General features: G+C 50.9%; 1 protein-coding gene and 2 long non-coding RNA genes across 3 annotated transcripts in view; 1 reads left to right on the forward strand and 2 right to left on the reverse strand.

The window, feature by feature from the left end:
* LOC125319048 (zinc finger protein 883-like) overlaps positions 1 to 26160 on the reverse strand; it is a gene marked incomplete at its 5' end in the record, with an annotated part of 78984 nt that overhangs the window by 40860 nt on the left and 11964 nt on the right. Inside the window, 1 exon segment of the mRNA XM_048289994.1 lies at positions 17665 to 18240. Within this exon segment, the coding sequence (XP_048145951.1) occupies positions 17665 to 18240 (576 nt within the window).
* LOC125319045 lies at positions 10781 to 12225 on the forward strand. Its single transcript, XR_007200583.1, has 3 exons — positions 10781 to 11440; positions 11790 to 11869; positions 12056 to 12225. It is a non-coding gene; the product is annotated as an uncharacterized LOC125319045 (long non-coding RNA).
* On the reverse strand, positions 18446 to 19564 carry LOC125319040. Its single transcript, XR_007200579.1, has 3 exons — positions 19189 to 19564; positions 18761 to 18839; positions 18446 to 18574 (listed from the first exon to the last, which is right to left on the reverse strand). It is a non-coding gene; the product is annotated as an uncharacterized LOC125319040 (long non-coding RNA).

The raw sequence follows: 26160 nt of genomic DNA on the forward strand, positions 1-26160 counted from the left end.
CCTGCAAACGACCCATCATGAACAGCTCATCAGAAATGAGATAAGGGGAGTGGAATGCACAGTTTGGTCCCACCCACAGAGGGCTAAAGTGGCCCCCTGCTCCTGTCAGCAGCACAGGCTGGCAGGCAGATGGCATTGTAAGGTCTTGCTCCACTTGGCTTTCAGCCCAGTAACCCACGGGCAGGGTCCCTTCCCACCCCAGTCCTTCCGGGCTTCTGGCAGGGACTCGCTTCCCTTTCCTTCCTCCCTCTGCTTCCAGCTGGGAATGTGCTGGGAAATGGCCAGCAAAGCAGCCTTTGCTGTCTGCTCTGGGAGCCCACCCAGCTGCTGGACCTTGTCCCCTGGCCCTGCACAGCTCCCGTGGGAGGCACGGTAGGACCAGAACCCTGTGAGCCTCGGGAATGCCCCTCTGGGATCCACGGCACACCCTCCAGGGATCTGGAATTCCAGTTCCCAGCAAGGAGAAGATGTTCTGCCCTTGATGGCAAAGCTCTCAGGAAGGAGCCAGAAGCCAAGTGCAGCAAGATCTTACAGTGACATTTCACTGCCAGCCTTCATCACCTCACCCATGGTTGTTTTAGCTGGTGGATTGGGAACAAAATCAGAGGAGGGCCTTTGGTGGGAGCTGCCCTGGGTCCAGAGATGTGGAAGGTATCTTTTCAGCTTTTATACCGGCTAGCGCTTGTATTTCAATGCCTTAGAAAGCCTCGAGCAGCCTTGAGAGGTAGCAAGGGCGATCTAGCACTTTAGTAGCTCTAGAATCGGTACCTGAATCAGCTGCAGAGCAAATACCATCAGCAGAAGCAAAGAGGGAGAAATATAGCTCCCTGCTCGCTCAATTCCCTGCAGTTAGAAGCTTTCAAATGAGACAGACAACCAGAGATGTTTACAGGAAAGTAGCTGAGCTGAGAGAGAGCGTTTGCCTCCCCTCGACCATCTTTTATTAGGAGAAGGGGAAAGGGGAGGACTGGGGGCGGACCCGGGGCGAGTGGCCAATCAGACACTGCTGAAGAGTCTGAGTTACATTTGGCTTTGCCCGCGCTTGGAACAAAGGAGCTCAGAGCACATGTCTTTGGGAGGGGGGAGGGGAAGCTCAGAACAGGCAGCAACAATTCCCTATTTTTTTTTCTTTAAAGCTGGGTTGTAACTCTTAGTAACTTAAAAGTGCATAGAACAGTAACAAAACAACAGTGCAAAATATAATTGTAATCTATCGTCCCTACAACTCGACAGTACCTAGGATGCCTTTAAACTAGTTCCCCAGTCAAAACTCAGGGGTTTAGTCAGGACATCTATGGTATGGAGTATCAGGATGAAGATTTACAAAATACAGTGCAAAAACCTGAGTGCAAAACAGTGCAACTTAACTTAAGGGATTAACATGAAGATCTGCAGTAGGGGGTTTACATGAAGGTGCAAAATTAGGATTCTTTTTACGGCGTCTCTTCCAGGAGGCAGTTTTAACCTCCTTAACTTTTGAGGAAGTGACATAAGGTTTTACCCACTTCCCTGGGATCCATCTCAGTCCTTGAGGGGTAGATACACTGGCATACCCACATCCCCAAGTTACAAGTTTGTACGGTCCTTGGATTTTTTGAGTCTCTGGGTCCCGGATCAGGACTTCTGGATTTTCCTTCAGTTTCTGTCTCCTGGTGTTCTGGAAATGACGATAGATGGGAGGGTTTGGATCCTCAAAGGTGCCATTCAGGAAGTTTATGGTAAACAGTGCTTTGCTGAGTCTGAGGACAGGTGAGTTGAGTTTGGTGGTCCCTGACTGTTGTAGCAGCATTCGCTTGAGGGTTTGATGGGCACGTTCAACAATGCCTTGTCCAGTTGGGGAGTGAGGAATACCTGTAACATGTCAAAATCCCCACTGCTGACGAAAGTTTTTAAACTCCTGGGAGGTGTAGGCAGGTCCATTATCAGTTTTTATCTCCTCAGGTATACCGAGCACAGCAAAAGCTTGGACAAGATGTTTTTCAACATCCTTAGCCTTTTCACCTGCATGTGCAGAGGCATACATAGCACCAGAGAAGGTATCAATAGAAACATGAACGTATTTTAATCTCCTAAATTCGGGGAAATGTGTGACGTCCATTTGCCACACTTCACCGCTATTAATGCCTCTGGGATTGACCCCCATGCCCAGTGATGGAAGCTGTAGCTTCTGGCAGTTGGGACACGTTGCCACTATTGCTTTTGCCTGTGTCCGCGACAGATGGAACATGCGGATAAGAGCAGGAATATTTTGATGGTACATGGCATGGCTCAATTTTGCTTGTTCAAAAACTTGGGGGAGCTTTGGTAAGTCGGCTGATAGAACTATGTCTGCTGGCATAGCCAGAGCATCAGCTCTACGATTACCCTCTGCAATGAATCCTGGCAGGTTTGTATGTGATTTCACATGCATGACAAAATAGGGATGCTCTCTGTGGGAAACCAGATAAATTAATTTTGAGAGTAAATCATAAATTTTCTTGTTTGAGATTTCTTTTAGGAGAGCATGCTCAGCTCTAACAGTTACTCCAGCTACATATGCTGAGTCTGTGACCAAATTAAAGGGTTCTTTGAACCTCTCAAATGCTCTAACAACAGCTGCTAATTCAGCTACTTGTGGTGATCCCTGGATTACCTCGATGTCAGATTCCCACTTTTGTGTCTTTGGATTTTTCCATGTGACCACGGACTTTTTACGTTTTCCTGAGGCATCAGTAAAAACGGTAATCGCATCGAGGGGTTTTCTACTTTGAATCTCTCGAGGGATGAAAGAGAATGGCAGATTAAACATGTCATGTTTTGGGTAATGATTTGAGATTTGGCCTGAGTAACTATCTAATGCAAATTGTAAATTTATATTATTTTGGAGTAGGTGATCTAATGTGTCAGTTGTTACAGGTAAATAGATGCATGCAAAGTCACATCCTGCCAGGGTGCGGAGCCTTGCTCTACCCTTCATGATAATTTTTGCCATTAGTTCTTGTGGCTGTGTGATGGTTTTAGGAGGTTGGAGTGGAAGGAATACCCATTCAATTATGATGAGGGGTTCCTTCTGCTCTTTGTCCCACTGAAATATGGGGCCATGAAAGCGTGGTACCTTCCCTAGAATGACAAGCTTAAAGGGTAGGGAGGGCTGATACCTGTGCGCTTGTCTGGTGGAAATGAGCTCTTGTATCTTTTTGAGAGACTGCCTTGCCTCTTCTGTCAGGGATCTAGGGGATGCTGGACCGCCTTCCCCTTTTACTAGGTTTGCAAGAGGAGCTACATCCTCTGTGGTGAGTCCTAACCAGGACCTTAAATACTTCAGTGTCCCACAGATCTGTTGCACTTCCTCTAGTGTTTTTGGGTTATTATTAATGGTGACAGGTGTTGGGGTGATAGAGGTTTCTGTGATTTTGAGTCCGAGGTATTTCCAAGGGCTTGTTCTCTGCATTTTTTCAGGTTGTAATTCAAAGCCCTTGGCCTCTAGGGCCTCAACCACCATGTTAAGTGTCTGCTCGAGATACTGATTATTGGGAGCACACACCAGCACATCATCCATGTAATGCAGGATGATGGCTTTCTCTGCTTTGGCACGGATGGGAGATAGAATTTTAGCAATATACTCTTGGCAGAGAGTTGGGGAATTTTTCATACCTTGGGGAAGCACAAGCCAATGATAACGTTCCATGGGAGTTTCACGATGAAGAGATGGTACAGAAAATGCAAATCGGGGGGCATCTGCAGGGTGGAGTGGAATATGAAAGAAGCAATCTTTAATGTCAAGAACAGCTAAATGCCAATGTTGTGGGAGCATTGAAGGTGATGGCATACCTGGTTGAAGGGGTCCCATGTCTTCAATAACCTTATTAACTTCTCTAAGATCTTGGAGTAGCCTATATTTGTTCTTTCCCGGTTTTTGGATTACAAACACGGGTGTGTTCCATGGGCTGTTAGTTGGAACTATATTTCCTTTAGCCAATTGTTCAGCTACTAATGTTTTGAGTGCCTCTAAGTTTTCTTTTTTTAACGACCACTGGTTAACCCACACGGGTTCATCTGTTTTCCAAGTTAATTTCTGTGGATGGCACTCTGCTTCAGTGGCCTGCAAGGGAAAATTTTGATGTCTAGGCGTGATATCAATTTTTGTTCCCCACTGAGACATGGCATCCCTTCCCCACAGGGTGAATTTGGTGTCTAGGACATACGGACGAAGTGTCGCTATTTGTCCTTCAGGACCTTCAATTTGGATGGTGTGTTTGGACTGCTTTGCAATTTGGGTGCCTCCAATCCCTTGTATGATGCCCTGAGATTGCAATTCCCATTGCGTAGGCCACTTATCAAATGGAATGACAGACACATCAGCACCTGTGTCTATCATTCCCATTGTACTGATTTTATGTGATTTGTAACGGAGCTTACATTCTATTACAGGTTTGTTGTTTCCCAAAACCTCAGTCCAACAGATGGCTGGGATATGACCATCTGTGGGCAGGTATTTATAGGGCAGTGGAAAGGCCTGTGCAATGACTTGACCTTTAGGCATAAAGTACGGTGGATATATACATTGTACCATTAGGTTAGAACACCCGTTCTGATCCACTTTCATGAGTGTGGGTGTAACCTCTATCCCAGCAGGTGTTTCCCGAGTGTCCCCAATAACAAAAAGGTATGTAAATTCTGGCATGTGGTCCACATTCTGGAATGAAATGGGTATTACAGTCTGTTTGTTGTTGTTGAAATGGTGTGCTTTATCACAGGTTACCTTAAACCTGAGTCCAGAAGTCCAAGTTGCTTTGTCTGCAGCCCTATTTATGTCTGAACGCGGAGCTGTTAGGACGCGTTGAGTCGCGAGTTTCCCTGCTGTTGACCTGGGGAAACAGTCTTTGGAGAGTTTTTATCAGCAGTTATAATTGCTCTGCAATTGCGAGCTACATGTCCCTTTTTCTGACAACGATAGCATACAAAGTTACCGCGCGATTGAGTTTCTCCTGTACCTGTAACATTCTCCACAACCTCCCCAACCATCCCCACTTTTTTCAAAAGGGGAGCAGCTGTGTTCAGCTGCACCTTCTTCGTACAGACTTCGAGGATGGATTCAACAGTAGGAGGAGGATACAGCGGGAGAGTGAGAATGACTTGTTTGCAAGCATCATTCGTATTAACTTGGAGAAGTTCGAGTAGGAGCGCTTGTTGGAGGTCAGGATTAGGGACCTGGGAAGAGACAGCTTCGTACAAACGGTTATAAAAGTGAATAATATTTTCATTTGGCGATTGCTTGATGGTGGTATAATGAGAATTAGGAGTTTGAGATGGTAATAATGTTAAGGCCTTTTCAGCAGCACGTGTGATTTCAGTAAGAACTGGATGAGGGATAAGCATTGCTTGTTTTTGAGGATTTGCCATATTATTGTCACCAGATAAAAGGTCTAATGTGATATAATTGTTTTCAAAATCCAGGTAATTATCTGGAGTTTGCCATAAAATTTTTAATAAATCAGATAAAATTATTTTCCATTGCTTTTTCCACACCATAAAATCACCAGGTGTGAGAAGAGTTTGCATTAATGTAAGTAAATCATGAGGTACAAGTAAGTGAGTTGCAAAAGTAGCACTCAAAAGGCTCTTAAAATAATTACTATGCATTCCAAACTCCTTAATTGCCTTGCACAAATCCTTAATATCAGAATAAGTAAGGGGTTTCCAGTCAGGGTAAGCTCCATTGCTAGTACAAGAGAGTGTAGTAGAAGCAGTTGGAGTTACTTCCTGGTAGCCATGGGTTCCCGGATTCAGAGGGGCAGTCACAGGACTGTGGGAACCTGGGGCGGGACAATGGGAAGCAGGGGCGGGGAGTGGAGGGGCAGGGGCGGGGAGTGGAGGCGGGGACACGGCTGGAGGAGAGGAGGGGTCGGGGGTGGGGTTGTGGGAGGCAGGGGCGGCACTTGAGCCGTGGGCGGGAACAGAGGGAGGGGTGAAACACGACACTGTGGGGGCGGGGTCAGGTTGTGACACAGGAGTGGGAGGGGATGGGGACAAGAAGGGATTTGTGGGATGGGGGAGAAAGGGATTGTGGGAGGTGTAGTTTGGAGAGGAAGGAACATTGCGTCCGCCATTACTGGAGACAAACAAACTCGGAGAAAAGGGGTTGGGGGGAGGGGATTTTTCCCGGGCTGCCAGCACATGGCAATGGCTGTCCCTGGGAACAAAGAGATCAGGGGAGAAGGGGTTTTTACGCACGCTTGAAACATGAGGGCTAGAAACTGGGGAAAAGGCAGTGGAGAAGAGGGGTTGGGAAGGTCCTGGGATGGGCTCCGGATTCCCATCCAAGGCAGGGTGCTGAGGAAACACGGGTGAGCCAGGAGGACGATAGCTCTCCTGTGCTGAGAAGCAGTCTGCTCTAGCTGTGTTTTCCAGCGTAGGGGAAGAGGGGTCCGGGACACAGGGGTTGGAAGAGGGTATAAGGGAATTAACAGGGGGGTTTTGCAGTGGCTTTTCATGTACTGCCTTTTTCTCTGGCAAAGTATAACTTAGTAACAGGAGAGGAAAGAATTTTGAAACTGTTTCATCTCCTGCACGCCTCAAAGAGGAGAGTTTTCTCCCCACCTTATCCCAAAATTCAGCAGATCTTATGTCTTCGGAGGTCAGATTAGGAAAGTACTGAAAAAGCCATTGTACAAAAGATTGAAGTAGATTTTTAGGGTATTTATGCCCAGTTAAAGAAAGGTAACTTTGAACTTGGTGGTATATTTCTCTATGGTGTGCAGAAACTTCAGATGCCATTATGAATGCACAGCAAACCTCAACCCCTTACTCGCCAAAAAGGAGGAAAAAAAAAAAGAGAAAGTTTACACTGGCACCAGCTTAAGACAGGAGCCCCTAAACCAGCAGGGAAATACTCACCAGAATTCTGGATTTATCACAGGAAAGCAGGTCCGGAGAAAAAAAAAAACGCGAGAAGGGTCTTCTGCTTTCCAGCCGTTCCCTCGCCACGTGGCGTGGGGGAGGGTACAGGCTGAGGCTCTGGGCTCGATGTTACACAAAAAGTAACACCTCGCCACACAGAGCTGGCACAGCAGGACGTGCAGAGCTAACTCCAGCAGACACGCAGCTGCCGGGACACCCTGAGTGTCTCTCAGAACCGGAGTTCAGAGATAGCACGTTGGGCGCCAAATGTGGAAGGTATCTTTTCAGCTTTATACCGGCTAGCGCTTGTATTTCAATGCCTTAGAAAGCCTCGAGCAGCCTTGAGAGGTAGCAGGGGCGATCTAGCACTTTAGTAGCTCTAGAATCGGTACCTGAATCAGCTGCAGAGCAAATACCATCAGCAGAAGCAAAAGAGGGAGAAATACAGCTCCCTGCTCGCTCAACTCCCTGCAGTTAGAAGCTTTCAAAATGAGACGGACGACCAGAGATGTTTACAGGAAAGTAGCTGAGCTGAGAGAGGGCGTTTGCCTCCCCTCGACCATCTTTTATTCGGAGAAGGGAAAAGGGGAGGACTGGGGGCGGACCCGGGGCGAGCGGCCAATCAGACACTGCTGAAGAGTCTGAGTTACATTTGGCTTTGCCCGCGCTTGGAACAAAGGAGCTCAGAGCACATGTCTTTGGGAGGGGGGAAGGGAAGATCAGAACAGGCAGCAACACACCAGCAGCTGGGAAGGTTGAGCGGTGTAATGGACTGCTTAAAACCACCTTGAAGGCACTGGGTGGGGGGACTTTCAAAAACTGGGAGGTGCATTTAGCAAGAGCCACCTGGTTAGTTAACACCCGAGGCTCCACCAGCCGAGCAGGCCCTGCCCAATCCGAACCCCTACAAACAACAGACGGGGATAAGGTTCCAGTGGTGCACATGAGAGGTATGCTTGGAAAAACTGTTTGGGTAAAGTCTGCCTTGAGCAAAGACAAACCCATCCGTGGGGTCGTTTTTGCTCAGGGACCAGGTTGCACCTGGTGGGTGATGCAAAAGGATGGAGAGACCCGATGCTTACCTCAAGGGGACCTTGTTTTAGGGTGAACTACCCATGGCTCTGTACTTGTATCAGTATCAGCATGTATATTTGTATATAATCTGGGTGATGCATAGATTTACATGGTTAAAAAAAGTTACGTTTCATGTAACATGTTAGTATGGGAAAAAATTCGGGGTGGATAATGTTGGGGTTTCAGTTTAGTCTTAGTTTTTTTCCTGTTAAAGGAATTTTTTCCCATATGCATGATGCTAGGGGACAAATAGCTGTAGTTTAGAAAGACAAAAAGGGGGGTGGGGCGGGCCTGGCTACTCCTTTGTCTACACCTGGGTGTGGGGGCAGTTCGCTCTGAGCGTCCGGAGAGAGAAGCTGCAGAGAAAAGAGCTGCTGTTTCTTTCTTTTTGGCCGTTCTTTCTTCCTGCTGGAAACAATGCCGGGACCCCAAAAGCTGCTTTCCCTGCCCTGCTGGAGACCGGGCTGTGGCTGCCCTGCCCCGCTGCTGCTTCGAGCTTTCGCTACGCTGTAGCCCTGCTCGCCCTGCCTGCCTGGGCTTCCGTGGGGTTCTCCCATCTGGATACATCTCGCCTGCCACCCGGGATTTGCGTTCGTCCCCGCCGCTCCAGCCTGCCGTTCTAGCCTGCCGTTCCAGCCTGCCGTTCCAGCCTGCTGTTCCTGAGAGTCCGGGATCGGCTGCCCAGGGGTTTGTGAAGCCTTTGTTCCATCCCTTCCCGGGATCCCAGGGCACCGGTGCCGCGTGTTTCCCGAGCTCGCTCCGGAGCGCCCCCTGCAGCCGCGGGGGAACCATCGCACCTGCCCTGCTCACCGGGAGCCGCCAGCGCCCCTGCCGGCTGCGAGCGGAACTGCACCCGAGGGGAAAGGGCCCGACAGCCGAGAAGGCTGGCACTGGGTTTGTGATTGCTGTTACTGCCAGAGTTGTTGTTGTTTTGTTTGACTGGTTATATACATATATATATATATATATATATATATACATATATATATATATATATATAGTAAAGAACTGTTATTCCTATTTCCCACATCTTCGCCTAAAGGCCCTTGATTTCAAAATATAATAACTTAGAGGGAAAAGGGGTTATATCTGCCACTTCAAGGGGGGGCTTCTGCCTTCCTTAGCAGACACCTGTCTTTCAAAACCGAGACACCCACGACAGGTGGGATTGGGGTGAGGGCTGGGGCTGGGATTGGGGCTGGAACTGGGACTGGGATTGGGATTAGCTCTAATAATGGTATGGGATGTGGGCTGCCGCTGGGGCTGGGTTTGGATTTAGAGCTAAATGTGGGACTGGAGTGTGGGCCGGGGCTGGTGTTGAGGCTGGAGTTAGGGCTAAATTTGGCCCTGGGGTTGGGGTTAGAGTTGGAATTGGGGCTGGGTTTGGAGTTAGAGCTGAACGTGGGACTTGGGATAAGGCTGGAGGCTGGGGCAGGGGCTGGAATTGCAGCCAGGATTGCAGCTCGGGCTAAACGTGGGATTTGGTTTGGGGCTGAGGGTTTAGGAAGGGGCTGGGATTGGGGCTGGGGTTGGAGTTAGGGTTGAGATTTGGATTACAGCTGGGATTGGAGTCAAGGCTAAATGTAGGATTGGCTTTAGGGCTGGGGTTGGGATTGGGTCTGGGACTAGATGATTCTGGGAATGGGATGAGATTAAACACGGGACGGTGAGTTTGTCTAAACGTGGAGTGAGATTGAGATCAGGATCAGGATGAGGTTTGGGACTGAGCACACGCAGAGCGGGACAGCTGAGGTGTCACTGCAGGATGTCCCTGGCACCGTCCCAGCCCTCCTCAGGCACCTCCAAACATGGGGGGCAGCTGGGTGGTCCAAGATCCAGGTGCTGCCACGCTGCCCCTCCATTCCACGGGAGCATTGTGGGAAGGCAGCCCTGAATGTGACCCTTGGGGGTCTGGGATCAGCCTTCACATCCCTGTGGGAGCAGCGACAGAGAGGACGAGAGACTTTCCCCCTCTTATTCCTGTGGAAGGGTGAAGCCCAGCTGCCCTTTTCTTCTGGCGCCTCCTCATCTCCTCAGGTGAGGATGTCAAACTCCCCAGGAGCAGGAAGAAGCCCATTCCGGGTTTCCTTGTGTCTGCAGCCTGGAACATCCACTCAGAGCAGAGCACTTTATGAAAGCCCTGCTGAATGACAGCAGGAGGAGGTTTGTGAGAAAGGCAGGAAATGGTATTTTGATAGGAAATCAAAATTCCAAATTATTTCTTTCTGTAACATTCATTTTCAGTCAGTTCTGGTCTGGTTTCCAGAGTGCCACCTTCTCAGCTGACTGTATTTGTGTCCTCCTTCCTCTTCTGCCTTTCTTTGCCTGCTCTGTTTGTCTCTCAGTGTCTCTCTGGACCCAGGGCAGCTCCCACCAAAGGCCCTCCTCTGATTTTGTTCCCAATCCACCAGCTAAAACAACCATGGGTGAGGTGATGAAGGCTGGCAGTGAAATGTCACTGTAAGATCTTGCAGCACTTGGCTTTTGAATCCTTCCTGAGAGCTTTGCCTTCAAGGGCAGGAACATCTTCTCCTTGCTGGGAACTGGAATTCCAGATCCCTGGAGGGTGTGCCGTGGATCCCAGAGGGGCATTCCCAAGGCTCTCAGGGTGCTGGTCCTGCCGTGCCTCCCACGGGAGCTGTGCAGGGCCAGGGGACAAGGTCCAGCAGCTGGGTGGGCTCCCAGAGCAGACAGCAAAGGCTGCTTTGCTGGACATTTCCCAGCACATTCCCAGCTGGAAGCAGAGGGAGGAAGGAAAGGGAAGCGAGTCCCTGCCAGAAGCCCGGAAGGATTGGGGTGGGAAGGGACCCTGCCCGTGGGTTACTGGGCTGAAAGCCAAGTGGAGCAAGACCTTACAATGCCATCTGCCTGCCAGCCTGTGCTGCTGACAGGAGCAGGGGGCCACTTTAGCCCTCTGTGGGTGGGACCAAACTGTGCATTCCACTCCCCTTATCTCATTTCTGATGAGCTGTTCATGATGGGTCGTTTGCAGGAGCTGCCCAGTGCACCCCCGACCCCTCAGGCTATGAGGAGCTGGCTGTTAAATGAGATAAGGAAGGAGAGGCAAACCCTGGGAGGCAGGGCAGTGTTTCTTTTTCTGCACACCAATGACTCAGCTGTGATAACTCCCTCCGGGGTAGCAGCAGCACAGTCCCACCCAGCCTGAGGGCTCACCTCTGCTGATGGGCCATCATGGACTGAATGGCCCCAGCACAATGGGCAGCTGCAAGGACTGAGACCATCAAGGCTCCCAAAATACCCCATGACTCCCAGGATGACATCATTCCATTGTGAAACTGCCCGCCCTGGGGGAGGGGCTGAGCATTCCCACCTGAACCTGAGCATATAAAATCTGGGTTTGGGGCCTTCTGGCTACACTTAACAGATCCAGGGCAGGAGCAGAACTCCAAGAGGACTGTGACCACCGCTGTTGACAAGACTGCTCCCATCACTTGGACAGGACTGTGTCCACCACTCTGACCAACAGGTTTTGTTTTCTTTCCTTTTGCTTTGCATGCAGCGGGACCAGGTGGTGCTCAGCACAGGAACTAACCACCACCATTCTGCTCTTGTCCCAGGGTGCCTGGTTATACTCAGCCTTTGTGGGTTACAGCTGTGTCATGGTATTTCTTGTTATCTCTTTGGTGAATTGTAACTCCCACCTTAATCTCTCTTGGGGCAGATCAGTGGGGTTCATTTCTCATGCCAGGTAAAACTAGCATGGTGTTTGAGAGGATTTTACAGTCATGATACGGGCGGTGACTTCTAGTGAAGGACTTGGGCAGGAGGAACCCCTAAACCATCACGCTCACGCCTTGTTTTTCCCTCCAAACCAGGATTTCCCACTCCCAAACCTTTGTCCAGATGGAGGAGGACGCTGTGAGGAAGAGGAAGATGCCCCAGGACACCCAGGCAGGTGAGGAGGAAGTCCCTGCCCGTTTCCCCCTCTCTCCTGCTCCATCTCCCAGCCCAGCATCGCCCCCGGCTGCAGGACAACCCCGTTGCCGACACCGTCCTGCCGGGGACGGACTGGGGGGATCTCCTTCCCCTTCCCTGTGGCACGGAGGCAAATGCCATCCTCTCCTTGTCCTTCCTCCCCCAGACAAGGAGCTGAGGACAGAGCCCAGGGAGGACAAATCCCCGCGGCAGAACCTGGTGGAAGAGGCCGTTTTGAGTAGCTCCACATCGCAGGAATCCAGCTGGGAGGAATACCACCGGAGATCCCACAGGAGGAGGGGCTGCAAACGCAGCCCAGGCAGCTGTGAGGAGGAAAGACCCACCCTGTGCTGGGATGGCGGCCGGAGATCCAGCCAGAGCTCAAACCTGGTGGTCCACGAGCAGTGTCATGCTAGGGAGAAACGCTTCAAGTGCTTGGAATGTGGGAAGAGCTTCAGCCAGAGCACCAACCTGATCTACCACCGGATGATCCACACCGGGGAACGGCCCTATGTGTGTGGGGAATGTGGGAAGAGCTTCAGCACAAGCTCCAACCTGATCCGCCACCGCCAGGTCCACACAGGGGAGAGGCTCTATGTGTGTGGGGAATGTGGGAAGAGCTTCAGTACGAGCGCCTACCTGATTCGCCACCAGATGATCCACACTAGGAAACGGCCCTACGAGTGTGGGGAGTGTGGGAAGAGGTTTCAGACCAGCTTCAGTCTCCTCCTGCACCAGCAGATTCACACAGATTAGAGGCCCTTCCGCTGCCCCGACTGCGGGAAGGGCTTCAGGTACAACTTTGACCTCACCAGGCACAAACGCATCCACACCGGGGAGAGGCCCTGCGAGTGCCCTGAGTGCAGGAAGAGCTCCAACTTCATCTCGCAGCAGAGGATCCATGTGGGGTGATGCACAGTGACCCCCGTTGGGCAGAGACCTGGTGACCCCTGTTCCAGATGATCCCCATGGTTGCGGGGAATTTTTGAGAGATTTATTTCACTTCTCATTCTCGTGCTCTGATTTCATTGCTAATAAATGCAATCCCTGTCCCCAGACTGGGTCTGTTTTTCCATGCTGGTGATCGGGGCAGGAGCTCTCCTGGTCCTTATCTCAGCTCCTGGGCCTTTCCTCAGCCAATCAAAGAAGTCACTAAACAATTTTTAGCCACTCTGAGCTTTTCTCGCTGATGACTGCCCAGGTGCCAGGTGGATCTGCCAATTCAGAGCTCCCCACCTTGGGCCCCCTCACCCCCAGTGCCCCCCGGGAGCAGAATTAAAAGAGAGGGGAGGTTTCAGCACCTGCCCAGAGCTGGGGATGGGGCAGCTAGGGCCATACTGGTGGCACTGGTGGTGCTGGGAGCCCCCCTGGCCACAGGCATGGAGCTCTCAGGTGAGCCGAGGGGGTGGAAGAGGACTCGGGTATGGTGGGGAAGGTGGGGAGAGGAGGGAAAATGGGTGTGTGGGACCCATAAAATGAGTTGGAGGGGGAGTGGGACCCCCTAAAGCAAGAATGGGAAAGGGGCTGAGGACTGGGGGATGATGGGAGAGGAATGGGAAGGGTGGGATCCCAAAACTGAGCGGGGGGGGCTGGGGATTGGGAGGATTGTGTGAAAAGGTTTGGGAAAGGGTCAAAAGTGGGGACTGGGACCCCCAAACTGATGGGGGCAGGGGCTGGCAGCTGGGGATTGATGGGAAAGGAGGGGAGTAAATGGCAAAAGGGTGGAAATGAGGGTGGGACTGCGGGAAGGAAGGTCCCATGGCCGCCGTGGAGCAAGGGCTTATGGAGTGGGGATCCAGGGTGGCTCCCTGAGCTCTTGGCTTGCTGTAGCGTGCTGGGGGCTGCTGGGGGAGCACCCCCTGACCTGTGTCCTGCTTACACAGGGCTCTTCCAGCACATGGTAAAGTCCGAGTGTCACTTCATTAATGGTACCAAACAGGCGAGGTTGGTGGTGAGGTTCAGCTACAGCCTGGAGCAGCTCCTGCACTTGGACAGCAAGGTGGGGCACTGCGTGGGGGACACACGGTATGGGGAGAAACAGGCCCGCTACTGGAACACTGTCCTGGGGTGATGTTATGAGGCTGCTTTATTCCTTAACCCTCCGCTCAATGCCCAAGGACGCTGTGTCTTTAGGATGGACCCAGGGCTGGGGCTGGATCCACGGGGCCCGGGTGCGGGTCGGTTCAACAGCTAGAGCCCAACGGCTCGGGGGCTCCGGGGTCTCGGCAGGGCCTGGGAGGGAGTGCGCCGAGAGCGCTGTGTGGCTCCTTGGGTTTTTGGTGTTCTGGCTAGCTGGAAAATGGTTCTGTTGGTTTTTCTTGTTCTTTTTCTCTTCCCTCCCCTTGCCTCACTGCCTCCCTTCCCTTCCCTACGGTCCAGGGAGCCTGTGAGTTGGCCCTGGTGGGCCCGCGGGGTGGCCCTGGCTGGTCTGAGCCCATGTGTCTGTTCCCTCTCTGGGAATTTGTTGTATTTCGGGGGTTTTTTTCCCCTGTTCTACCCTGCTTTGTTTTTTTCTAATAAACAGTTTGAGGTTTATTTCCCACTTCCAGTTCTTGTGACCCACTTGTCTTACTGGTGGAGGAAAGGGGAGGGCCTTTTCCCTTTGGAGGAGACACTCATTCCAGAGTGTTTCCTGCTGAAGTCTCGTCTCCAAAACCAAGACATAAATTTGGCGCCCAACTTAAGGGGCACGTGGAAGTGGAAAAAATAATCAAAACCATTTTGGTTTGAATCACTTTTGTATTGAGGTACAGCAGTAAGACCATGCTGCTTGATTTAATAATTTTTCTGTGGAAGCTAGCCATAAGTACACGTCCACAGCTATGGGCAGTCGGGTCCCGGGCTTACACTTTTGTAAGTCAGGATGAAGAATCAGCACTGCCATTTTAATATGCCTGGTGGTAGTGATTCATCGAAGTTTGGCTGAAGTAATGGAAGCCATGGAGAAGGTGTATGTCATGTTGTTTTCCCATTCTGGCCTTGGTAGTTTCCTTTTGGAATGTATTAGCAATTACACACCCAGTTTGTTAGGGGAAAAGCAGGGGATGATAACTCCCAGCCCTTCATCTCCTTCTTCCCCTTCAGATCTGGCACGTCACCTTTTGAAAGTGTCCAGTTTCCCCTGGATGTCAAAGATGCCACCTCCTTGTTATGTTATCTAGCAGGGTTTCTCTATGTGGTCTCCAGCTTGTCTAAAAAAAGGGCTGAGATCTCCAGAGGAGTTGCCCAGACACCTGCCCCAGTTGCAGAAAATCCAAAGTGCTGTGGGATATGGGAGGACATAGGCCTGACCCTGAAGCACTGTTCTGAGCCAGTAGCCTGGAACTTCCCCCCTGAACGAATTCAGAATCCAGCTGAGGTGGGGAAGTAGCTGAAGGAAAACTGCAATAACAACACTGATGAAAAGGAAAAGCTCATTGTCATGTGCTGGGTCCTGGCTAACGCTTACCGCACACTGCTGGATTCTGTAGGGCAGAAGATACAGCCAGAGGGGCAGGAGAATAAGCCAGCAGACGCCCCAATCACTCCAGCTGCAGCTAAAGCAGATGGGGAGCCTAAACCAACAACAATTGCCCCTGTCCAGAGAAAGAAACACAAAGCCAAATCCATTTGCCCGGTGGATGATGATGAGCAGCCAGGACCTTCACAGCCAGCAGAGGAAGTGGAACCTGAAATCATTACCGAGTCCTGTCCATAGAGGGCCCTCGTACCCTGAGGAAGGATTACACCCAGCGGCCTGATGAAACTATATGAAGTTGGATGGTCCGAATCTGGAACGCTGAAGGCGATGGTACAATTCTGGATGGCACTGAAGCGAGGCATTTGGGGTCCCTGTCATGTGATCTAAGTATCGACCAAGGGATGACAAGGGGCCCTGAAGCTCTCAGTCTCTGGACAGTCTTACTGCTGTACCTCAATACAAAAGTGATTCAAACCAAAATGATTTTAATTTTTTTTCCGCTTCCACGTGCCCCTTAAGTTGGGCGCCAAATTTATGTCTTGGTTTTGGAGACAAGACCTCAGGAGGAAACACTCTGGAATCAGTGTCTCCTCCAAAGGGAAAAGGGCCTCCCCTTTTCCTCCACCAGTAAGACAAGTGGGTCACAAGAACTGGAAGTGGGAAATAAACCCCAAACTGTTTATTAACACCAAACAAAGCAGGGTAGAACAGGGGGAAAAAAAAACCCCCGAAGTACAACAAATTCCTGGAGAAGCAAAAGACACATGGGCTCAGACCAGCCAGGGCCACCCCGCGGGCCCACCAGTGCCAACTCGCAGGCTCCCTGGATCGTAGGGAAGGGAGGCAGTGAGGCAAGGGGAGGGAAGAGAAAAAGAACAAGAAAAACCAACAGAACCATTTTCCAGCTAGCCAGAACACCAAAAACCCAAGGAGCCACACAGCGCTCCCGGCGCACTCCCTCCCAGGCCCTGCCGAGACCCCGGAGCCCCCGAGCCGTTGGGCTCTAGCTGTTGAACTGACCCGCACCCGGGCCCCGTGGATCCAGCCCCAGCCCTGGGTCCATCCTAAAGACACAGCGTCCTTGGGCATTGAGCGGAGGGTTAAGGAATAAAGCAGCCTCATAACATCACCCCAGGACAGTGTTCCAGTAGCGGGCCTGTTTCTCCCCATACCGTGTGTCCCCCACGCAGTGCCCCACCTTGCTGTCCAAGTGCAGGAGCTGCTCCAGGCTGTAGCTGAACCTCACCACCAACCTTGCCTGTTTGGTACCATTAATGAAGCGACACTCGGACTTTACCATGTGCTGGAAGAGCCCTGTGTAAGCAGGACACAGGTCAGGGGGTGCTCCCCCAGCAGCCCCCAGCACGCTACAGCAAGCCAAGAGCTCAGGGAGCCACCCTGGATCCCCACTCCATAAGTCCTTGCTCCACGGCCGCCATGGGACCTTCCTTCCCACAGTCCCACCCTCATTTCCACCCTTTTTCCATTTACTCCCCTCCTTTCCCATCAATCCCCAGCTGCCAGCCCCTGCCCCCATCAGTTTGGGGGTCCCAGTCCCCACTTTTGACCCTTTCCCAACCCTTTTCACACAATCCTCCCAATCCCCAGCCCCCTCCTGCTCAGTTTTGGGATCCCACCCTTCCCATTCCCTAATTTCTAAGCTTTCCCACACCTCTCCCATCATCCCCCAGTCCTCAGCCCCCTTCCCATTCTTGCTTTAGGGGGTCCCACTCCCCCTCCAACTCATTTTATGGCTCCCACACACCCATTTTCCCTCCTCTCCCCACCTTCCCCACCATACCCGCGTCCTCTTCCACCCCCTCGGCTCACCTGAGAGCTCCATGCCTGTGGCCAGGGGGGCTCCCAGCACCACCAGTGCCACCAGTATGGCCCCAGCTGCCCCATCGCCAGCACTGGGCAGGTGCTGAAACCTCCCCTCTCCCTTAATTCTGCTCCCAGGAGGCACTGGGGGTGAGGGGGCCCCAGGTGGGGAGCTCTGGGTGCGGCAGATCTGCCTGGCACCTGGGCAATCATCAGCGAGAAAAGCTCAGAGTGGCTAAAAATTGTTTAGTGACTTCTTTGATTGGCTGAGGAAAGGCCCAGGAGCTGAGATAAGGACCAGGAGAGCTCCTGCCCCGATCAGCAGCACGGAAACACAGACCCAGTCTGGGGACAGGGATTGCATTTATTAGCAATGAAATCAGAGCACGAGAATGAGAAGTGAAATAAATCTCTCAAACATTCCCCGCAACCATGGGGATCATCTGGAACAGGGGTCACCAGGTCTCTGCCCAGTGGGGGTCACTGTGCATCACCCCACATGGATCCTCTGCTGCGAGATGAAGTTGGAGCTCTTCCTGCACTCAGGGCACTCGCAGGGCTTCCCTTACTGGTGGCACTGTTGGTGTGTGGTCAAGTGAGAGCTCCTGGAGAAGCTCTTCCCACACTCGGGACACTCGTAGGGCCTCTCCCCGGTGTGGATGCGTTTGTGCCTGGTGAGGTCAAAGTTGTACCTGAAGCCCTCCCCGCAGTCGGGGCAGCGGAAGGGCCTCTCATCTGTGTGAATCCGCTGGTGCTGGAGGAGACTGGAGCTGGTCTGAAACCTCTTCCCACACTCCCCACACTCGTAGGGCCGTTCCCCTGTGTGGATCATCTGGTGGCGAATCAGGTGGGAGCGGTGGCTGAAGCTCTTCCCACATTCCCCACACACATAGGGCCGTTCCCCTGTGTGGACCTGGCGGTGGCGGATCAGGTTGGACCTTGTGCTGAAGCTCTTCCCACATTCCCCACACACATAGAGCCTCTCCCCTGTGTGGACCTGGCGGTGGCGGATCAGGTGGGAGCTTGTGCTGAAGCTCTTCCCACATTCCCCACACACATAGGGCCGTTCCCTGGTGTGGATCAACCGGTGGTAGATCAGGTTGGTGCTCTGGCTGAAGCTCTTCCCACATTCCAAGCACTTGAAGCGTTTCTCCCTAGCATGACACTGCTCGTGGACCACCAGGTTTGAGCTCTGGCTGGATCTCCGGCCGCCATCCCAGCACAGGGTGGGTCTTTCGTCCTCACAGCTCCCTGGGCTGCGTTTGCAGCCCCTCCTCCTGTGGGATCTCCGGTGGTTTTCCTCCCAGCTGGATTCCTGTGATGTGGAGCTGCTCAAAACGGCCTCTTCCACCAGGTTCTGCCGCGGGGATTTGTCCTCCCTGGGCTCTGTCCTCAGCTCCTTGTCTGGGGGAGGAAGGACAAGGAGAGGATGGCATTTGCCTCCGTGCCACAGGGAAGGGGAAGGAGATCCCCCCAGTCCGTCCCCGGCAGGACGGCGTCGGCAGCGGGGTTGTCCTGCAGCCGGGGGCGATGCTGGGCTGGGAGATGGAGCAGGAGAGAGGGGGAAACGGGCAGGGACTTCCACCTCACCTGCCTGGGTGTTCCGGGGCATCTTCCTCTTCCTCACAGCCTCCTCCTCCATCTGGCCAAGGTTTGGGAGTAGGAAATCCTGGTGTGGAGGGAAAAACAAGGTGTGAGTGTGTTGGCTTATGGGTTCCTCCTGCCCAAGTTCTTCTCTAGAAGTCACCGGCTGTATCATGACTGTAAAATCCTCTCAAACACCGTGCTGGTTTTACCTGGCATGAGAAATGAACCCCACTGATCTGCCTCAAGAGAGATTAAGGTGGGAGTTACAATTCACCAAAGAGATGACAAGAAATACCATGATACAGCTGTAACCCACAAAGGCTGAGTATAACCAGGCACCCTGGGACAAGAGCAGAACGGTGCTGGTTAGTTCCTGTGCCGAGCACCACCTGGTCCCGCTGCATGCAAAGCAAAAGGAAAGAAAACAAAACCTGTTGGTCAGAGTGGTGGACACAGTCCTGTCCAAGTGATGGGAGCAGTCTCGTCAACAGCGGTGGTCACAGTCCTCTTGGAGTTCTGCTCCTGCCCTGGATCTGTTAAGTGTTGCCAGAAGGCCCCAAACCCAGATTTTATATGCTCAGGTTCAGGTGGGAATGCTCAGCCCCTCCCCCAGGGCGGGCAGTTTCACAATGGAACCATGTCATCCTGGGAGTCATGGGATATTTTGGGAGCCTTGATGGTCTCAGTCCTTGCAGCTGCCCATTGTGCTGGGGCCATTCAGTCCATGATGGCCCATCAGCAGAGGTGAGCCCTCAGGCTGGGTGGGACTGTGCTGCTGCTACCCCGGAGGGAGTTATCACAGCTGAGTCATTGGTGTGCAGAAAAAGAAACACTGCCCTGCCTCCCAGGGTTTGCCTCTCCTTCCTTATCTCATGTAACAGCCAGCTCCTCATAGCCTGAGGGGTCGGGGGTGCACTGGGCAGCTCCTGCAAACGACCCATCATGAACAGCTCATCAAACATGAGATAAGGGGAGTGGAATGCACAGTTTGGTCCCACCCACAGAGGGCTAAAGTGGCCCCCTGCTCCTGTCAGCAGCACAGGCTGGCAGGCAGATGGCATTGTAAGGTCTTGCTCCACTTGGCTTTCAGCCCAGTAACCCACGGGCAGGGTCCCTTCCCACCCCAGTCCTTCTGGGGCTTCTGGCAGGGACTCGCTTCCCTTTCCTTCCTCCCTCTGCTTCCAGCTGGGAATGTGCTGGGAAATGGCCAGCAAAGCAGCCTTTGCTGTCTGCTCTGGGAGCCCACCCAGCTGCTGGACCTTGTCCCCTGGCCCTGCACAGCTCCCGTGGGAGGCACGGCAGGACCAGCACCCTGCGAGCCTCGGCAATGCCCCTCTGGGATCCACGGCACACCCTCCAGGGATCTGGAATTCCAGTTCCCAGCAAGGAGAAGATGTTCTGCCCTTGAAGGCAAAGCTCTCAGGAAGGAGCCAGAAGCCAAGTGCAGCAAGATCTTACAGTGACATTTCACTGCCAGCCTTCATCACCTCACCCATGGTTGTTTTAGCTGGTGGATTGGGAACAAAATCAGAGGAGGGCCTTTGGTGGGAGCTGCCCTGGGTCCAGAGATGTGGAAGGTATCTTTTCAGCTTTTATACCGGCTAGCGCTTGTATTTCAATGCCTTAGAAAGCCTCGAGCAGCCTTGAGAGGTAGCAAGGGCGATCTAGCACTTTAGTAGCTCTAGAATCGGTACCTGAATCAGCTGCAGAGCAAATACCATCAGCAGAAGCAAAGAGGGAGAAATATAGCTCCCTGCTCGCTCAATTCCCTGCAGTTAGAAGCTTTCAAATGAGACAGACAACCAGAGATGTTTACAGGAAAGTAGCTGAGCTGAGAGAGAGCGTTTGCCTCCCCTCGACCATCTTTTATTCGGAGAAGGGGAAAGGGGAGGACTGGGGGCGGACCCGGGGCGAGCGGCCAATCAGACACTGCTGAAGAGTCTGAGTTACATTTGGCTTTGCCCGCGCTTGGAACAAAGGAGCTCAGAGCACATGTCTTTGGGAGGGGGGAGGGGAAGCTCAGAACAGGCAGCAACAATTCCCTATTTTTTTTTCTTTAAAGCTGGGTTGTAACTCTTAGTAACTTAAAAGTGCATAGAACAGTAACAAAACAACAGTGCAAAATATAATTGTAATCTATCGTCCCTACAACTCGACAGTACCTAGGATGCCTTTAAACTAGTTCCCCAGTCAAAACTCAGGGGTTTAGTCAGGACATCTATGGTATGGAGTATCAGGATGAAGATTTACAAAATACAGTGCAAAAACCTGAGTGCAAAACAGTGCAACTTAACTTAAGGGATTAACATGAAGATCTGCAGTAGGGGGTTTACATGAAGGTGCAAAATTAGGATTCTTTTTACGGCGTCTCTTCCAGGAGGCAGTTTTAACCTCCTTAACTTTTGAGGAAGTGACATAAGGTTTTACCCACTTCCCTGGGATCCATCTCAGTCCTTGAGGGGTAGATACACTGGCATACCCACGTCCCCAAGTTACAAGTTTGTACGGTCCTTGGATTTTTTGAGTCTCTGGGTCCCGGATCAGGACTTCTGGATTTTCCTTCAGTTTCTGCCTCCTGGTGTTCTGGAAATGACGATAGATGGGAGGGTTTGGATCCTCAAAGGTGCCATTCAGGAAGTTTATGGTAAACAGTGCTTTGCTGAGTCTGAGGACAGGTGAGTTGAGTTTGGTGGTCCCTGATTGTTGTAGCAGCATTCGCTTGAGGGTTTGATGGGCACGTTCAACAATGCCTTGTCCAGTTGGGGAGTGAGGAATACCTGTAACATGTCAAAATCCCCACTGCTGACGAAAGTTTTTAAACTCCTGGGAGGTGTAGGCAGGTCCATTATCAGTTTTTATCTCCTCAGGTATACCGAGCACAGCAAAAGCTTGGACAAGATGTTTTTCAACATCCTTAGCCTTTTCACCTGCATGTGCAGAGGCATACATAGCACCAGAGAAGGTATCAATAGAAACATGAACGTATTTTAATCTCCTAAATTCGGGGAAATGTGTGACGTCCATTTGCCACACTTCACCGCTATTAATGCCTCTGGGATTGACCCCCATGCCCAGTGATGGAAGCTGTAGCTTCTGGCAGTTGGGACACGTTGCCACTATTGCTTTTGCCTGTGTCCGCGACAGATGGAACATGCGGATAAGAGCAGGAATATTTTGATGGTACATGGCATGGCTCAATTTTGCTTGTTCAAAAACTTGGGGGAGCTTTGGTAAGTCGGCTGATAGAACTATGTCTGCTGGCATAGCCAGAGCATCAGCTCTACGATTACCCTCTGCAATAAATCCTGGCAGGTTTGTATGTGATTTCACATGCATGACAAAATAGGGATGCTCTCTGTGGGAAACCAGATAAATTAATTTTGAGAGTAAATCATAAATTTTCTTGTTTGAGATTTCTTTTAGGAGAGCATGCTCAGCTCTAACAGTTACTCCAGCTACATATGCTGAGTCTGTGACCAAATTAAAGGGTTCTTTGAACCTCTCAAATGCTCTAACAACAGCTGCTAATTCAGCTACTTGTGGTGATCCCTGGATTACCTCGATGTCAGATTCCCACTTTTGTGTCTTTGGATTTTTCCATGTGACCACGGACTTTTTACGTTTTCCTGAGGCATCAGTAAAAACGGTAATCGCATCGAGGGGTTTTCTACTTTGAATCTCTCGAGGGATGAAAGAGAATGGCAGATTAAACATGTCATGTTTTGGGTAATGATTTGAGATTTGGCCTGAGTAACTATCTAATGCAAATTGTAAATTTATATTATTTTGGAGTAGGTGATCTAATGTGTCAGTTGTTACAGGTAAATAGATGCATGCAAAGTCACATCCTGCCAGGGTGCGGAGCCTTGCTCTACCCTTCATGATAATTTTTGCCATTAGTTCTTGTGGCTGTGTGATGGTTTTAGGAGGTTGGAGTGGAAGGAATACCCATTCAATTATGATGAGGGGTTCCTTCTGCTCTTTGTCCCACTGAAATATGGGGCCATGAAAGCGTGGTACCTTCCCTAGAATGACAAGCTTAAAGGGTAGGGAGGGCTGATACCTGTGCGCTTGTCTGGTGGAAATGAGCTCTTGTATCTTTTTGAGAGACTGCCTTGCCTCTTCTGTCAGGGATCTAGGGGATGCTGGACCGCCTTCCCCTTTTACTAGGTTTGCAAGAGGAGCTACATCCTCTGTGGTGAGTCCTAACCAGGACCTTAAATACTTCAGTGTCCCACAGATCTGTTGCACTTCCTCTAGTGTTTTGGGTTATTATTAATGGTGACAGGTGTTGGGGTGATAGAGGTTTCTGTGATTTTGAGTCCGAGGTATTTCCAAGGGCTTGTTCTCTGCATTTTTTCAGGTTGTAATTCAAAGCCCTTGGCCTCTAGGGCCTCAACCACCATGTTAAGTGTCTGCTCGAGATACTGATTATTGGGAGCACACACCAGCACATCATCCATGTAATGCAGGATGATGGCTTTCTCTGCTTTGGCACGGATGGGAGATAGAATTTTAGCAATATACTCTTGGCAGAGAGTTGGGGAATTTTTCATACCTTGGGGAAGCACAAGCCAATGATAACGTTCCATGGGAGTTTCACGATGAAGAGATGGTACAGAAAATGCAAATCGGGGGGCATCTGCAGGGTGGAGTGGAATATGAAAGAAGCAATCTTTAATGTCAAGAACAGCTAAATGCCAATGTTGTGGGAGCATTGAAGGTGATGGCATACCTGGTTGAAGGGGTCCCATGTCTTCAATAACCTTATTAACTTCTCTAAGATCTTGGAGTAGCCTATATTTGTTCTTTCCCGGTTTTTGGATTACAAACACGGGTGTGTTCCATGGGCTGTTAGTTGGAACTATATTTCCTTTAGCCAATTGTTCAGCTACTAATGTTTTGAGTGCCTCTAAGTTTTCTTTTTTTAACGACCACTGGTTAACCCACACGGGTTCATCTGTTTTCCAAGTTAATTTCTGTGGATGGCACTCTGCTTCAGTGGCCTGCAAGGGAAAATTTTGATGTCTAGGCGTGATATCAATTTTTGTTCCCCACTGAGACATGGCATCCCTTCCCCACAGGGTGAATTTGGTGTCTAGGACATACGGACGAAGTGTCGCTATTTGTCCTTCAGGACCTTCAATTTGGATGGTGTGTTTGGACTGCTTTGCAATTTGGGTGCCTCCAATCCCTTGTATGATGCCCTGAGATTGCAATTCCCATTGCGTAGGCCACTTATCAAATGGAATGACAGACACATCAGCACCTGTGTCTATCATTCCCATTGTACTGATTTTATGTGATTTGTAACGGAGCTTACATTCTATTACAGGTTTGTTGTTTCCCAAAACCTCAGTCCAACAGATGGCTGGGATATGACCATCTGTGGGCAGGTATTTATAGGGCAGTGGAAAGGCCTGTGCAATGACTTGACCTTTAGGCATAAAGTACGGTGGATATATACATTGTACCATTAGGTTAGAACACCCGTTCTGATCCACTTTCATGAGTGTGGGTGTAACCTCTATCCCAGCAGGTGTTTCCCGAGTGTCCCCAATAACAAAAAGGTATGTAAATTCTGGCATGTGGTCCACATTCTGGAATGAAATGGGTATTACAGTCTGTTTGTTGTTGTTGAAATGGTGTGCTTTATCACAGGTTACCTTAAACCTGAGTCCAGAAGTCCAAGTTGCTTTGTCTGCAGCCCTATTTATGTCTGAACGCGGAGCTGTTAGGACGCGTTGAGTCGCGAGTTTCCCTGCTGTTGACCTGGGGAAACAGTCTTTGGAGAGTTTTTATCAGCAGTTATAATTGCTCTGCAATTGCGAGCTACATGTCCCTTTTTCTGACAACGATAGCATACAAAGTTACCGCGCGATTGAGTTTCTCCTGTACCTGTAACATTCTCCACAACCTCCCCAACCATCCCCACTTTTTTCAAAAGGGGAGCAGCTGTGTTCAGCTGCACCTTCTTCGTACAGACTTCGAGGATGGATTCAACAGTAGGAGGAGGATACAGCGGGAGAGTGAGAATGACTTGTTTGCAAGCATCATTCGTATTAACTTGGAGAAGTTCGAGTAGGAGCGCTTGTTGGAGGTCAGGATTAGGGACCTGGGAAGAGACAGCTTCGTACAAACGGTTATAAAAGTGAATAATATTTTCATTTGGCGATTGCTTGATGGTGGTATAATGAGAATTAGGAGTTTGAGATGGTAATAATGTTAAGGCCTTTTCAGCAGCACGTGTGATTTCAGTAAGAACTGGATGAGGGATAAGCATTGCTTGTTTTTGAGGATTTGCCATATTATTGTCACCAGATAAAAGGTCTAATGTGATATAATTGTTTTCAAAATCCAGGTAATTATCTGGAGTTTGCCATAAAATTTTTAATAAATCAGATAAAATTATTTTCCATTGCTTTTTCCACACCATAAAATCACCAGGTGTGAGAAGAGTTTGCATTAATGTAAGTAAATCATGAGGTACAAGTAAGTGAGTTGCAAAAGTAGCACTCAAAAGGCTCTTAAAATAATTACTATGCATTCCAAACTCCTTAATTGCCTTGCACAAATCCTTAATATCAGAATAAGTAAGGGGTTTCCAGTCAGGGTAAGCTCCATTGCTAGTACAAGAGAGTGTAGTAGAAGCAGTTGGAGTTACTTCCTGGTAGCCATGGGTTCCCGGATTCAGAGGGGCGGTCACAGGACTGTGGGAACCTGGGGCGGGACAATGGGAAGCAGGGGCGGGGAGTGGAGGGGCAGGGGCGGGGAGTGGAGGCGGGGACACGGCTGGAGGAGAGGAGGGGTCAGGGGTGGGGTTGTGGGAGGCAGGGGCGGCACTTGAGCCGTGGGCGGGAACAGAGGGAGGGGTGAAACACGACACTGTGGGGGCGGGGTCAGGTTGTGACACAGGAGTGGGAGGGGATGGGGACAAGAAGGGATTTGTGGGATGGGGGAGAAAGGGATTGTGGGAGGTGTAGTTTGGAGAGGAAGGAACATTGCGTCCGCCATTACTGGAGACAAACAAACTCGGAGAAAAGGGGTTGGGGGGAGGGGATTTTTCCCGGGCTGCCAGCACATGGCAATGGCTGTCCCTGGGAACAAAGAGATCAGGGGAGAAGGGGTTTTTACGCGTGCTTGAAACATGAGGGCTAGAAACTGGGGAAAAGGCAGTGGAGAAGAGGGGTTGGGAAGGTCCTGGGATGGGCTCCGGATTCCCATCCAAGGCAGGGTGCTGAGGAAACACGGGTGAGCCAGGAGGACGATAGCTCTCCTGTGCTGAGAAGCAGTCTGCTCTAGCTGTGTTTTCCAGCGTAGGGGAAGAGGGGTCCGGGACACAGGGGTTGGAAGAGGGTATAAGGGAATTAACAGGGGGGTTTTGCAGTGGCTTTTCATGTACT

This window comes from Corvus hawaiiensis, chromosome 35, assembly GCF_020740725.1.
Source record: "Corvus hawaiiensis isolate bCorHaw1 chromosome 35, bCorHaw1.pri.cur, whole genome shotgun sequence".
Classification (NCBI taxonomy): Eukaryota; Metazoa; Chordata; class Aves; order Passeriformes; family Corvidae; genus Corvus; species Corvus hawaiiensis.